Genomic DNA, 14,591 nt, shown 5'->3' on the forward strand with positions numbered 1-14,591 from the left:
TTTGGGCACAATTTCAAGTTGGCTTGCTGGAATGGGCAGATGAAGGAAGGAAAGCAGCAGTTCCCAGGCATGATAAAGTACTTGGGGGGGGAATGACGCAAACAGGACGCACACAACTGTATACAATTGAGCAAAGTCTCTCTGCGGTAAAAGAGCAGTGAGCAGCCTTAATAACAAGTGGAGACATGGTAGTGGAAGCCAACGTGAGGGTCCCTCTTCCTCAAATTACTTAGAAGACACTGGGAAGACTCCTCCCTCTGACTGTCGATGCCCTTCTGTACTTGACAGCTTTCATTCTGCTTTCTCTTATTCACTTTCTTACTCTCTGGTTTGTTGTGGCTTTCTCTTCTCTGGCTCTTCCACACATTTCAGTTCATAACTTCAGACACTCCCTTTATCCTATCCATACACATTTTAGCTTCTATTTTTAGCCTCAATAAAGTAATGCCAGATTAAAACAAAATCCAACTTGGATGGGCAAAGTCATCCTCTCTATAGGTAGCTTAATGCCAAAGGGCCAGATGTGAGACATCGGTAGCCAAGACATTATATAACCTCTCTGCAGTCTTTGCACACCTGATTTTGAATGACATTTCCAACACAGCAAGGAAATGCAGGCAGTTTGCCACCACCTAACTACTGAGAACAAGAAAAGCTCAGCCTCCAGTCAGGCAAAAATGCTTCAGCTTCAGCTGCCTGAAGTTATTACTTATCCTGCTTAGGAGTTTTCTTTGAGTCCCTCAGAAGTGAAGGTTCCTGAAATTCCAGCTGAGTTCTAGTTCTCTAACAGGGAAGCCAATTTCTAGAGGCTGTTCTTCATTTAATTTCTGCTTTCCCAACGTACCTGAAACTTGGAATGCCCTTTACATGAGGTTGTGGCATGAGACCAGTAGCAACAGGAAAAAGGCTTTCATAAAAGGCTTTCTTTCATAAAAGAAAGGCAAAAAGTTGACTAAAGGTATGGGAGGCAGGCTGTTGTCACAAGTTAAACAATAAATGTAAATTCTGATCATCAGAAGTGAACACAGATCCTCAGCTCTAGCTGAGAAACAATAGTTGAGTTGGCCATTACTCCATTAACATCATCAGAGAATGACTGAGAATGCTGCTTCTGGCAGAGCTTTAGGCTCTGCTGAGATTTAATAAGCCTTCCACAGTCTTCTGATATCTGGATAAGCTCAAAGAGAGGCAAACCCTGTTCATAATTTGTGGACAATCATTCTAAAGGTATTTTTTTAGACCCACCAACATGTATCTATTGCTAGTCATAAGGTCATGGCTCCTTGCTTCTACAAAGAGTACCAAAAAATAACTTAAGGAAAAGGCCTTTCTCTCTCTCTTTTCATTTTGCTCCATCTGGTAATACAGGCTTATTTGTTATTAACTGACACATGGGACAACTTCAAGAAGTATGCCAGGAAAAAAAATGACTTTTTCCTCCCTTCTATCCCATCCACCTTCTTTAGGGAATCATGGATGTCAGCAGGAGAGAGAAAGGTGATCCAGGATGTTGTGGCGCATGGAATAACAATGGCTTTAGAAAGATAATTCTAAGAACAAATGTGAAACCAAATATCTTTCACTGTAACTGATTCTCTGCCCTCCCAAAAAAGGGAAACACAATAGTAGGATTCACCTCATCTTTCATCTTAAGCTCAACTGGTTCCCAAAATGTGATGCAACAAATTGACTGTGTTTCTCCATAACCTCTTCTCTGCATAGAGATGGCATCACAAATTGGATAGAGAGATGCTGGCAGAATATTACTGCTGCGGTTGCCAAAGGTTGTTCACAGGCTGAAAGGCATCACTGGAAAAGCTTGATGCAAGGTATGGAGTATCAGACCACTCATCCCCTTCAGTAATCAACTGAGAGCTTCTCAGCCAGGCAGGTAGTTCTAAAAGAATATTCATGGAAGAGATTGTTGTTCCTCTCTTCATGGATTAAGACAAGTTATGAGGTGACACCAGAAGTTGCTCTTTTGTGTCATAAGACATATTTTTGCCTGAGAGCCAAAGATGTCCAAGGTAGAGGTTACTCAAGGTGTCCATTTTAAGGCCATCTTTCCAAATCAAAACCACTTGGTGCAGTCAGTCACAGCAACAAGAGAGAACCAGGAAGGTGGCAAATGAAGGTTGGAATTTACAGGATTAGTGGGAGGGAGGAGGCGTACCAACAATGTGCTGTGCAGAAATCTGAGTGACTTCTCCCAGCTGCTCTTGACAAAGGATTTGGATACTGTGGTGAGACCAGCTGAAATTGTAGCCAAGGTTCCTTTTGGGAATGTGGTATCAACATAAAAATAAATACATTGGTGCTCAATAAGCTACTGCCCCCTCTATGCTGCAGAAGAGCCTGGCAGAAGCTGAGGAAGCCTGGACAAGGCTGGGCAGCTGAGAATTCCACCCTACTGCAGCAAATAGCCAGGTGTCTGACACCAGCCATGCACAGTGGCAATAGTACTCGTTGCAGCCCATCCCATTGCCACCCCTTATACTACATGGCATGAGTAAGCGCCTGTTGTGTTTTACCGACTTTCTTTTGCCTGGTGAAAAGTCAATTTCTGAACCTTGTACGTCTGCATGCCTGCTAAAATAATCTCTTCTTTCTGCAAGCTTATATAAAAGTCCACAAGAATGATGATAATTCAGGCAGTGGGTAGCCAACAGTCATCACTGCTCAGACATCAATTCCAACAGCAACTCCAATTTCCTGTCTCCAATGAAAAGACATACACGACTTTCTCATGAAGGGCCATACACTAGTATAGGGTATTAAAAAAACCTTCAGATAGACACAGTCTACTCATCTGTGTACTGTAAAATATAGAACCTTGGAATTGTGGACGATATGAAAAAGAGTGAGTGAAAGCGTTCCTTACTGTCACTGTTGCAAGCTGTTGCAGTCATTACTTCACAGCTAACCACACTGCTTGCACACTCATCTTAGTTGGATGGCATTCAAATACTGGTCTCCTTCTTAATTACTAGAAAACTTAAGAAAAGTGTGCCTTCCACCTAGATGAGGTCCAAAACAGCTTGTCAATCCCCATATCCTTCATCAGGATCCAATTCTAAGTTCATACAGATATGATGTACTCTATTTCAAAGAGCTGCATACCTTCAGAAGCTGGCATTTATACAGATGTGGGAGCCAGGTTACAAAGTTAACAGGCAAGTGTGAAACACCCTGTAACTAAGCACAAATAAAGACCTAGAGATCACACTGGGTAAAATCAACTGCATACCACCTAGCTCAAGAAGTTTCCTTACTAGCTTCAGATTAAGCGATTTTTCAGCATAAAATCTAGTCAGAAGAATTCCGACTATTACTCAGATGTAGTAACTCTTAACATTTCTTCTATTCCTTTAATAGAATAAACTCTCTCAAAGCTTTCAGTAACTTAAGTAAGAACCGGTTCGGATACTACAGATAACCCCAAATGATACCTTGCAGGTTTCAATTTTTAAAGTTTCCTGACTGAATACTCATAAGAACCTCTGCCTTCTCTCTCATTACTCCAACAGAGTACAGTTCAAAGACGAACTTCAGTATCTTCATAAAATTACAGTGAGGCTATGAGGATGTAATGGTGGTTTGTTTCAGAGTCCTAAGCAGCTTTGCAGAACTGCTGACTTTTACTTTTGTACCTTCTCAAGAAATCTGAACTCAAGAGCTTGAGCCCACTGCACACTACGTACTATTCCCCTACAATTGCAATACTGACCACCAGTGAACTGTTCTCTGTACAGTCCAGCTAAAACATTCCATGCTGCCTGACTCACTGTTATTTTGAGCATCATCTTCACTTTTGTTTAGATCATTTGTGACACCTTTGTGCTTCTCTGCAAAGCCCCAGTATCTATTACTCCTTGGATAGGCTATTGGAGCAGATGAAGATTATGGGCTAAGAGCCAGAAGGACAACAGCCAAAGTCAGATGAAGGCCCAGATAAGCAGCAGGTAACAGTAGACCATAGTATTCAACTGACTACCTCATTCTTCCAGGATGTTTTCTTCACAGAAGAGGTTTCATACAATGGTATGAAAAGGTTGTGCCAACTCTGCAATTAATTGTCCCACTGTCTTCTATTCAGTTAAGGTCCATTCATGCTTCTCAAACATTTTTTGAACATATTTGTGTGTGTTTACACAGAGGTTCTGCTTGATTCCTCTTATCTCCAGAACTGTTCACAGCCTCCTATCTTTAAAATCTCACAGCTTATTTTGTAATCCGCTTTATGAGTTGTGCTTTCAATTCTTCTAGGTGGTATCCAAGATATTAAATACATGTGAAACAGGAACCCCAAAATAAGCTGTTGATGAGGCAAATCAGGGCCTTAGTGCAAGCAATCAATGAAGAGTGAAGAAGAGAAACAGCTGTTCCTGCAGGAAGGACCAGAGTAGTCTTTGAGACACACAGACTGGGCACAGCAGCCTCTGATACATACAGTGACTTGGTGCAAAGCAGAAGAAAATATCATTCCTCTAGTTTCCAAGAACAAACATGCTGCTCCACTTTGTTCAACCACTGCAAAATGTAGCACTATTCTGTGAGTTATAAACCTCTCCTAGGGACAAGGAATCTGAGTGACTTGCTCATCAGATCCTAGTTCTGATGGCCTACGTGTAAAATTACAGGGTAGCAACCATGAGGGTGCTCTTAAAATTGTTAAAAAGCGCAGAATTCAGCATGCAAATACCTTCATATAAGTCCACTCAGTCATACCTTGAAAAGTACACTTCACATTTACTTGTAAATTTATGTATGCTATGCAAAAAACTCAAGCTATACAGTAAACGAGAACTTTTGCCTCATTTCTATATATGCCACAGTGCTGACAAAATTTATTCTGATAATCTCATTCTATTCCATTTCTAAGCTCTCACGTTCCAATATGTTGTAGGGTCTTTGTTATTGACAACGGCTGTTCACACTATAAAATCTGTGGTAGGATAGCTGAAGTTTTTTGGCAGGTGGTAAAGCGTAGGAGGCGGTTTGGAATTGTACGATAAGTGCACTAGCTGAATGTTTGTGCTGGAGGATCATAAAATCACTGACATTAATATTGGCCATGTCACCTTTAAGTTTCAGTGCCAGATATCCAAGAGATGGATTGGGCAATTCACCTCTCTGCTAACTTCTATTTCAGCCCATGAAAACACACACAAGACTGCTTCAGTGATACTCAAGTCACGTTTTCAAGGTTTTCGAAGTAAAAACTGAGGTCAGAAACATAATTCTTTCAAAGCACTCTAGATCATAATTTGTCCATATATTCCATTACAGCATCATCACAAATTACTGCAGGCCACGGTTAATACGGGTTCATCAAGACTACAGTCTACTGTAAATACAGTAAATATGACTGCACCAATAAAAAATTCATTGGGTCCTCGTTTTCTGAGATCCTCAACTAGTATTAGCAGAGAAACTTCTTTAAACAAATTAATCCCCACGGAAGGACGAAGATTTGATTTTATAGGTCTCAGTGATCTTTCTTTGGGAGGTTTCACCTCTACTGACTGACTTCACTACGCAGCTGATTCACAAATCTCAGTGACATCTTTCTGAACTAAGGCACTCTTCTGCAAGACTGAAAAAAAAATGTAAAGAATGTCCTGGTCTTTTATTACAGTCCAAGCCTGAACAACAGAGCATCTCTGAGCCAAAACCTAAAGCAGTGAGGCCATTTTAGCCAAGTCTTTTCCCAGCCACATTTTTAAGCATCTTCCTCTTTCAATTCTATGAAACCCAGTCTTTGCTCCCTTTTGTTTAGTCTTTTTAGTCCCGGGAGGAATAAATTCTCTATGCATCTGAAGCCAAGCTGTTACCTAGGAACCACTATGTGCAGCTTAGACAGCTGTGTTTCTTCCTTTCTCTAAGGTTTTTTTGTTTTGTTTTGTTTTTTAACTGGCAGCTCTTGAGAAAGATGAAAGCATCCCAGCATGGCTACTCCCCTTTCCTGGTCTTCAGCACTCACCTGTGGAATTTGACCCCGGTTCACACAATGCAGCACTGCGAAGGCTGTTCTGGAATCCGTTAAGTTGCCTTTCAACAGAGGTCACCCTAAAAGTAAAAACATCGATTAGAAAGAGGTGAGAAGGAATATACCAAGAAAGAATAAAGGTTCTGAACAACAACCAAAACGAAACTATGAAGGTGATCCTGAATATGATATGAAAAAGGCAGGGGATGACAGATGAATGCTAAAGCCACCAACAAGACTTCAATGCACCTGAAGTATTTAATTGTCCTACATTCCTTGGATGCTGATTTTAAAGGATAAAGAAGATGGATAGTAAATGATACCAAAAGCACAACTCAACCAGTAACATGTACCAGTGATTTGAAGCAAAATGACTAAGTAACATTAAAACAAACTTCATTCAAAGTCTGAGTTCTTGCATCTTGCTTAGTAGAGACAACTCATTTGGGCAAGATTTCCCACTTGTGTTGGAAACTAGGACCTGCAGGATGCATTTAGTCTCCAGTAGTAAACAGCCAGTCCTCAAGTAGATACTTCATGCAAATCCTGCATTTAGCTCAGCATCCGAGTTGCAGTAAAACAATACTCTATGGAGAACAACTGCACTTCCTTTAGTTACTAAAAACATTCATTACCAAAATCAAGCTCTCCTACCTAAAGAAAAACATAAATCTACTCATAAAAGCAGTTCAAGTTGTACAGCTGCAATGATCTACTATGCTTTTAAAAATCATGTCTTCTTGGTTTGTCCTCTCTTCTCTTACCCTCTTCAGTATGTACTCTGCTGTTTCTCTGCCACAGAGCTTCTCCTTCACTCATTCATATCCACCATGAAATAGGGGTTATTCAGAGCTCTTCCCCTGAAGAACACTGTGAGCTCCAGTCCTTATGCGATGCCCTGATTACTAACAGATTCAGGCACATATGTGCATTTACTGCAGTTTTTTTCTGAAATGTTTTGCCTTCAAATTTCAAAGTCAGCAAGTTGCTAGTAATCCAGGTGCTTCTGGCAACTAAATGGCCAGAAAAGGCCTCCTAGATTTTATCTTAGTTGCCTTTTAGTAAAGTAAATTGGAATCTATAAGGGAAGGGAAGGGGAAGCAGATACGACGTGCAAAGCACAACCCCTTACTTCAATCAGCTGTAATTTAAAATGCTGTTGTCAAATGAGGTGCCTGTTTGTATGTTTATTATCTCTTAGAGAGAATTTTGGATCTGTACTTAGGTTTTGTGCTGTATGTTCATTTGTTGTTGTTTTTTTCTGCTGACAATGCACAGTCCATCCAAGGGCAGAGAATTCAGATAGTTCTTTGTGCTTTTTATATAAACATTCCGTGCTCACAATTAGCTTGTCCACTTCATTAATGCAGCACAACTGACAGCCAAATCTTGCTAATCTGTCTTTAGATAGAATACAAGACTAGCAGTTGAAAACATCAAGGATGTCAGCAAGTACAACAAAAAATGATGAGGAAGTTACACTTCTACCTTTAAGTCTGCTTTATTTTTACTGTTTCCCTCTACAGACTTGCCTGTCCCCTTTTCTTTCTACATCTTGGTTTTTGCAGTTTCAGCTGCCATCTCCATACAGCTCATTCTCAGATCTACCTGTGGCCTTCATCTCTCACCATGCTAAGCTCACCTCTCAAGTTCTCTCTGCTGTCCTGATAGAAGCTCTAGTCCTGGAACATATTCGTTACTTAAACTGAGTAAATCCTTTTCCATTTTCTTCCCCTCCAGTTGGTTGAAATGCCATTACTTTTCTCATTTTCCTGCTTCTAGCATCTGTGTCATTTTTGCTTCCACTTCTCCAGTGCAAACTTCTGTCCTCCATTTCTTCCTCTTTAAAACTAACAAACCCAGTCTTTTCCCCACTGTCCCCTTCACTTAAATATCTGACAGTAGCCTTTTTTCTTGCTTATACAACTAAGCCCTCCTTGAAAATGATACTGACTTTCTTCATTTAGGCACTAAGTCACCTCTAAGCTACCCAGCCTTGGACTGCAAATTTGGAGGATGCTTTTGTTCCACAGATGCAAAGAAATATTTTCTTGACTGACATTTGAACACCTTTGTTACAACAACCTATTCCTGGGGTATCGTGAATGTGTCTAATGGTTCAGTGGGGACACAAATTTGAATTAAATAAAGCCTAGGTTTGACAAGACGACAGCAACAGATGTGAAGAGCCAGAGCCAGGGAGCTTGTTCCTCTGTTGCTCTTGGCCAAGGTATCTCCACATGTGTATCTGTGTGTATGATCTGAGGCTAGCCAAGGGCTAAGATCTGCAGGCCCAGTGCAGATGAGCCCAGCTGTGTCAGGGTGTTAAATCAAGGCACGTCTCTCAGATGCACTGCTTTTGCTGCCAAAAATGTCTAAGGGTCAGGCAGACTGATTAACCCATATGCTCAGGAGCTAAAACAACAAGCATGCCTCAGTACAATGGTAGCAAAAGAAGTGGTCTCAGTGACATATGCATGTTTGGTCTCCTGATGCCCTCCTGTTTTTTGGTGAGCACTCAGCTTGCATATGCAATACAATTAGCTCACTTGAGACACTTCACCCATGTCTGTGAATAAGCACACATGGGACAGGACACAAACCAGAAATACAACATTTTACAGTGCTTGCTCTATGGCCACTCTTCTACTTTTGGCACATTTGCCCAGCTTGGCCAGCCTGTCTTAGAACAGCTGGCTGCTGCTGCGTTCATCTTTAGTCAGGACTCCACCCAGTTTTGGAGTGGATTTCCTGAACCCTGGAGAAATTTATCACCTCTACCCTATTTCTGTGTTAGTTACAATAGTGCAGAACTTTGAATCTTCTACTGCTGGCGTTGTTCAAAGCAAATAAATAGCCAAGAGAAGAGCAAGGCAAGATCATGTGCTGCAGTGTTGGGACTTAAGGAAATATCTGTTCTTCCTGAGAAGAGTTGTTGGGAATGATATTTACAGAGGAGTTCAGTACAAGAAATTAGGCCAAGCTGATGAAGACCCCCACTAGTTGTTGTGTTTCAGTCTATCACTGGTAAAGTCAGCGATCTTGGGCTTGCTCTGTCCCTGATCTTGAACTGTATACTCCTATTATCTGATATTTCCCCTCTTTATGTACAGCAGTCTAACACTGGCAGCTGCATTTTTCTGAAGATCTTTCATTTAACTAATAGTTCTGTTCACAGGCTACCCAAGCCTTGCCCTACTTTAATGTCAAAGAATCTAATTAAAGATAGAGAGGACTTCTAAGATCATCAAGTACAACTGTTGACCTTGATGCTGCCATTGAGAGCAGCTCTCTGAAAAGTTATCATAGGAATGACAGTTTAGGATTCTGTATTTATTGTAATTTAGTTGTTCTTAAAAGCAGGAAGATTTTCTGTCTACCATCTGTACTAATTCACTTTGGGTCCTCACAGTTGTGCTAATACATTTTCTTGCTTTGAATGCTGTCGTCTGTAATGTGAAGGTTCTATTTAGCAAATGTTGCTTCCAGGGACATCTGCTTCATCCCATGGCTTAGAAATACTATTTATGTTACTTCTGTTTCAAATTTTTACACTCTGCTAGCAGCAGGTTTCTTCATGGTTCACAGGCAGCCAACAGTGTCAATACAAGCAGTGGAAAGGACCCAATCTGACTTCCGGAAAGAAAGAAGGGTCTGTTGTATCAGCTATTCAAATGCTATCTTTCTAATCTGAGTACATTTAATCAAAACTATGGAGCCTTGGGAGATCATTTCATGAGCCTATGTTTCCAAGTGGAGTTACATGTTAAACCATTTCTCCCAGTCACTGTAGTCCTTTAATGTGGGCCCCAGTTTTCCAGCCCTTTAGCTTAAACAAGGAGTCTGCTTTGGATGCAGTCCATCTTAAAGTCAACCTAACAACTTTTATATGTTGTTTATATGCAAAAACAGGAGAGACCAGAATCTGAAAACACAAGACTGAATTGTCTGGCTGTCTCATTACTCTTTTCCTTTATGTTTTAAGCAGAGAAGCGTCCAAGCTATTAGACTGTATCTGAATTAATCAGTAATGTTCACCTTTAGCATCTCACTCTATTTGTAGAAGTGTTTTCAACTACTTATTCTTTTCCTCCTCTTCTGGAAGCCACATGTGCTGGCTAGGATAGAAATGATAACGCGTGCACAAGGATAGAGAGGTCAAAGAGACAAAGTTGATTCTAGTTTCTCTTCACAGTTCAGTCTCTAGAGGAATTCTACAAAGAACTTGAAAAAGATCTTTGTTAAGATGTTAAACAAAAGCCAGGTGGTGCAAGGACAGACAGAGAAATAAAGGCCCAACCTACTGAGAACTATGAAAAAAAAGAAATGAGACACAAGAGCTTTAACAATAGAATGGGATTAGTTTCAGTGAATCTTGTGGAAATAATACATAGCAACGAGTTTTTCTGTGAGGAGAGGTCAGGAAAGCAGCCAACAAGAATTAGGGGTGAAAGTGAGCAGTAAATCAAAGATGACCTTTCAGAGAAATGAAGCAGCCAAGAAACCAAAATTAGATTAGATGTTACAGGGAGGGATATCTGCCACAACATAACCTAAGGATACGGTAGTCTCAAAGTGGAAAAGTACGATTCTGGGTGCCACAATGCAAGAACTCTAATGAACTGAAGAAAATACAGTAAATTCAAGACAATTAAGGATTTGGCAGGTGGAACTGCTATCTGAGGTTAACAAAACCTCAACAAGTCTAAACAACATTAGGAAACTCTAAGAAGTAGAAGGATCTTCAAAAGATGGAAAGTATTTGCAAGGGAAAGTGTTGAGGGTGGTTCAGGATAGAGGAATGAGGTACAACAAGAGGAAATAAAGTAAGAATTCAGATTGCACATCAGGAGAAACTTTCTAAATAATAGGGTTATTTAGATTAATACAAAGTGTTCTATAACACAGCGGGGTTTCTGCCACTCGATTTACCAGAAAGCAGTCTATGCACACTGTCCGAGAATACTCTGCAGAAAATAACAAGGGACTATAAAGAACAGGCTAGAGAATGCAAGACATACTTTTTATCTCTAGATTTATTTGAGGCAGAGGCTTGTCTCTATCCACTCTTCAGTGCATCTCTGTCTGCTCTTGACAACAACAGTTGGGTTAGACTGAGACCCAGCAGCTTTTAAATTCTTAGTTCTCAGTATGCTGGAAGTACAGCTAGGCACTGGTGTTTTCCATGTAAGTGAAAAAATGTTACTTCAAGGTCCCATGAATGACAAGAATGGGTTCTGAGCCTCGCACTGGAGCCTGAAAGGCAACTTGAAAAGTATTTCCGGAGTGGCTCCTTGCAGCCTTCAATACTTGGATTAGCCTTCTAAAATTCTGAAGGAATCTTTTGCTTTTTTTCCCCCTTCTGTGCATTTTTGGTGCAGAACCTTTTCCGGTTTTCCCACACTCCTGCCTGTCACAGAGCAGAAACCACAAAAATGCAGCAAAGTAAAGTCTGTCCAAGGAGCTGCAATTCCATCTCACAAGGATAAACATTTCTTCTGCCAAGAAGTGAGCACAGCACACCGGCATCTTCAAATACACATCTCTGCTGCCCGACAGAGAAACCCACTGACACAGCCTGTCACCTGTACTAACATGAGCTATCCAACATAAAAGAATTCAGATATCAAGCTCACCGGCATATACCTGCCAGACCCGATGCTTGCATCTGCATTTCCTGAGCTGACAAAGTCTACTGACATCTTGTTTTCTTTTTAGATAGTTTTGGGGATACGCTTGCTATGCTAGTTATTAGGATAGTGAGAGCACAAGCAGGAAATACAAAAGCTTCCCACACGCTGCCAGTGCCCCGGCATCTTTATGAAGTGTCTTTTATCAGTAATCTTTTATTAAGCCTCCTCTCTTTAAACCAGGAAGCAAACAAAGAACCAGGAAACCTCACAGGAACCTGCTCTGAAAGCTTTACAACTCTTCTGGGTATAGAGTATAAGAGAGGAAGTTATGAATGCAATTTCTGCCCTTCAGGAATGAAACACGTCTGAGGAAAAACTTGCCAAAGGATGTAATTGATAGAACTGCATTAGACCAAGAGAAGATAAACAGAGAGAGCTAAGGGAGCTAACAAGAAATGTAAAGGATAAGAAAAATGGAAAACAGAAGCCTTGCTCACATTCTTTCCTAATATACAGAATACAACAAGAAATGGAAAGGAAGGAAGCTTAAAATCAGCAAACAACATTTAATGGTGAGTGTGTTATTTTGTTTTAAAAGATAATATGCAACAAACTACAAACCTTAGAATGGCAAACACTGTAACTAGAAGCTTAGTAAAAGTTAAGGAAGGACGAGCACTTCTACAGATAATGAGGAAAACAATCACTACATTAGACACAAACATGTTAAATGAAATATATAGTTCTGCTGAACGGCATGAGTCAATCATCATACACTAACCTTACGGGGAAACTTGGCTTAAGGCCAGGTTAGCCTGTTAAGGATACTGGTGGTTTTACTTTATTTTTTTTGGCAGCCTCTTCTGACCCGCCAGACTTTAACCCGAATCAAAGATTAAACAAGGAGAAAGTGACTCAGGTGCCTAAACACAGCTGACAAGTCATTTGCAACACCTGCACGCGACTGGCACATACAACACAAAATCTACAGAGAACTTGCCTATCTGGAACAGCAGTTGGAGGTTATATAGACTAGGCCTAGGCAATTAAAATGGCACTAGCAACTTGCATTTAAGTAACTGACTCCCAGCCTGGACAGGACACTTCTCTGATTCAATCTGGTAGTTCCTATGTCCTTGTTTGTATGATGTTACAGTCCAGTTTACCTTGCCACTCTGAAACATTAAAGTGCACAAGAGTGCACATTTACTTCAGTTCACAGAGGTCAAGCTATTCTGAGATTTGTCTTGAACAGCCTGAAATACTTTCGTCTGAGTCATATGTAGACAGGTTCTTCTCCTGTATTCCTTCTGAGTGGAATCAGAGTCAAGTTTCTGTTCTAGATGGAAAGTGGTACAACTTACTTGGAAATCCTCTGGGCTGCAGTTTTTCTGACCACTGTCTGTCTGTGGTTTGCTGGAGGCTTTGGAATCAGCTGAGAAGGTGTACACTGGGATGGCATCACTTTGTGCAAACTGGCTGCCTTCTGGACACTAGAAGTGGCACTTGATGTCTTGTGGGCACCAGAGCCAGGTGACATAGGTACATGGCTGGTGCTGGATTGCGAGTAGCTGGCAAAGAGAGCCTGGTAAAAGCAAAACAAAACAAAATCATAGTAATTGGTCATCCTCTCCTCAGTACAGCTGATAGCTGAGAGTGACATTTTGTTAAGAGAGAATCTCTGCTCAGTGAAGGCAACCTCAAAGTTTTAAGAGTAGTTCCAAGCACAGGGAGAACAGCTGTCTATGAAGTAGTTTTGAGAGCTGATCTGTAGCATCTAGGAAGGCAGAGAAGCTTATTACTACCACACAATGACACTGTTCTACAGGAAAAAAGATACCAAGAGGTCACATCTCCAATCTAATCATGCAATGACCTCCTATAAACAAATAAATAAAGTTCTTATTGCTTTAACTGACTTTCTGCCTTTATGCTGGTAAACTGTTCTTTGTCTGCCAGCTGGGATTAAGACAAAGTTCTAGGGAGGAGGAAAAAAAAATGGCTAGGAGGAAGATGTTGAGATATCAGTTCTTCACCCCAACCCTGCAGGTGCTTCAAGCAATTGGAAAGCTCTAAGGTACATTCTCTGAAAAGGGAGACTTAAGGTCAGCAACTAAAAAAATGGAAATCCCCAGGAATACCAGGGAACTGAGGATATTGCTATTCCTAAAGCAAGTGGGAGAGTAAGTATGTGAAGATTTGACATAGAGAACAAAAGAATCTACATGTTGTGAGCAATAGACTGGCATAGCAGGGAATGGGAAATGGAACCCTATGAGAGCTCTGCAAACTGCTCAGCTCTTTTTAGAAGGGAGTAATTGCTGGGATTTCTGCCTTTACTTTCCTTGAAGTTTCCTAGTTTCCCAGGGCAAAGAGGCAATAGCCTAGCCACGTAGCTTGGCAGCTAGACGTCAGCGATAGGAGATGAAGGGGATGGCTGAGCAATTGCCTGTCACCTCAGCATGACCTTGGCAGCAGTGCTCTTCACTGCATTTGTCCATAGTTCCTTCTCTGGTGAAAAACACACAAAGCCACAGAGAGTGGGCTCCAGAGAAAACCACAGTCTGAGGGCTGGCTGAGTCTCAGCGCACAGACAGGAAAAGCCCCTCTCCCCCGCAGTTCTCTGGTAAATGGCAAGGCAGTGGTGTGTGGGAAGGCGTTTCTGACAGGCTGAGCTCTAGGGAGAAAAGGAAGTGCAGGAGCCAAAACAGGCCTGTTTCCTAATGAAAGTTCACTGACAAGATCCTCTTGAGCTCTCAATCCTTAACCTCTCCCTCCCCTGGAGCTCTACCTTGATCACAGCTTTCAGCTTTACAAATAAGTAGCTGGTGTAAGTGCAGAAGTCTGGAAAATAGCAGTCACACCCCACACCCTCTTGATAAAACAAACCATAATGAAACATGGTTCAGTATGTTGCATCTTAGAGTCTCCTGTATTACAGATCTGGGATAGAGACCCCCAAGTCACTG

The 14,591-nt window shown here is 41.2% G+C and overlaps 1 protein-coding gene across 5 annotated transcripts in view; it reads right to left on the reverse strand.

Moving 5' to 3' along the window:
- Positions 1–14,591, reverse strand: part of TTLL5 (tubulin tyrosine ligase like 5) — a 126,725-nt gene that overhangs the window by 16,526 nt on the left and 95,608 nt on the right. For 4 of the 5 annotated variants that reach the window (XR_011903703.1, XM_072337823.1, XM_072337821.1 and 1 more), the window contains 2 exons: positions 12,987–13,207; positions 5,984–6,069 (listed from right to left, as the gene is read on the reverse strand). Coding sequence is in view for 3 of the 5 variants with exons in the window: in XM_072337823.1 (XP_072193924.1) it covers positions 5,984–6,069; positions 12,987–13,207 (307 nt within the window). In the remaining 2 variants the exon portion in view is untranslated. The remainder of the gene's footprint in view (positions 1–5,983; positions 6,070–12,986; positions 13,208–14,591) is intronic. The other variant, XR_011903704.1, reaches the window with a different exon arrangement.

This window comes from Excalfactoria chinensis, chromosome 5 (assembly GCF_039878825.1).
Source record: "Excalfactoria chinensis isolate bCotChi1 chromosome 5, bCotChi1.hap2, whole genome shotgun sequence".
Taxonomy (NCBI): domain Eukaryota; kingdom Metazoa; phylum Chordata; class Aves; order Galliformes; family Phasianidae; genus Excalfactoria; species Excalfactoria chinensis.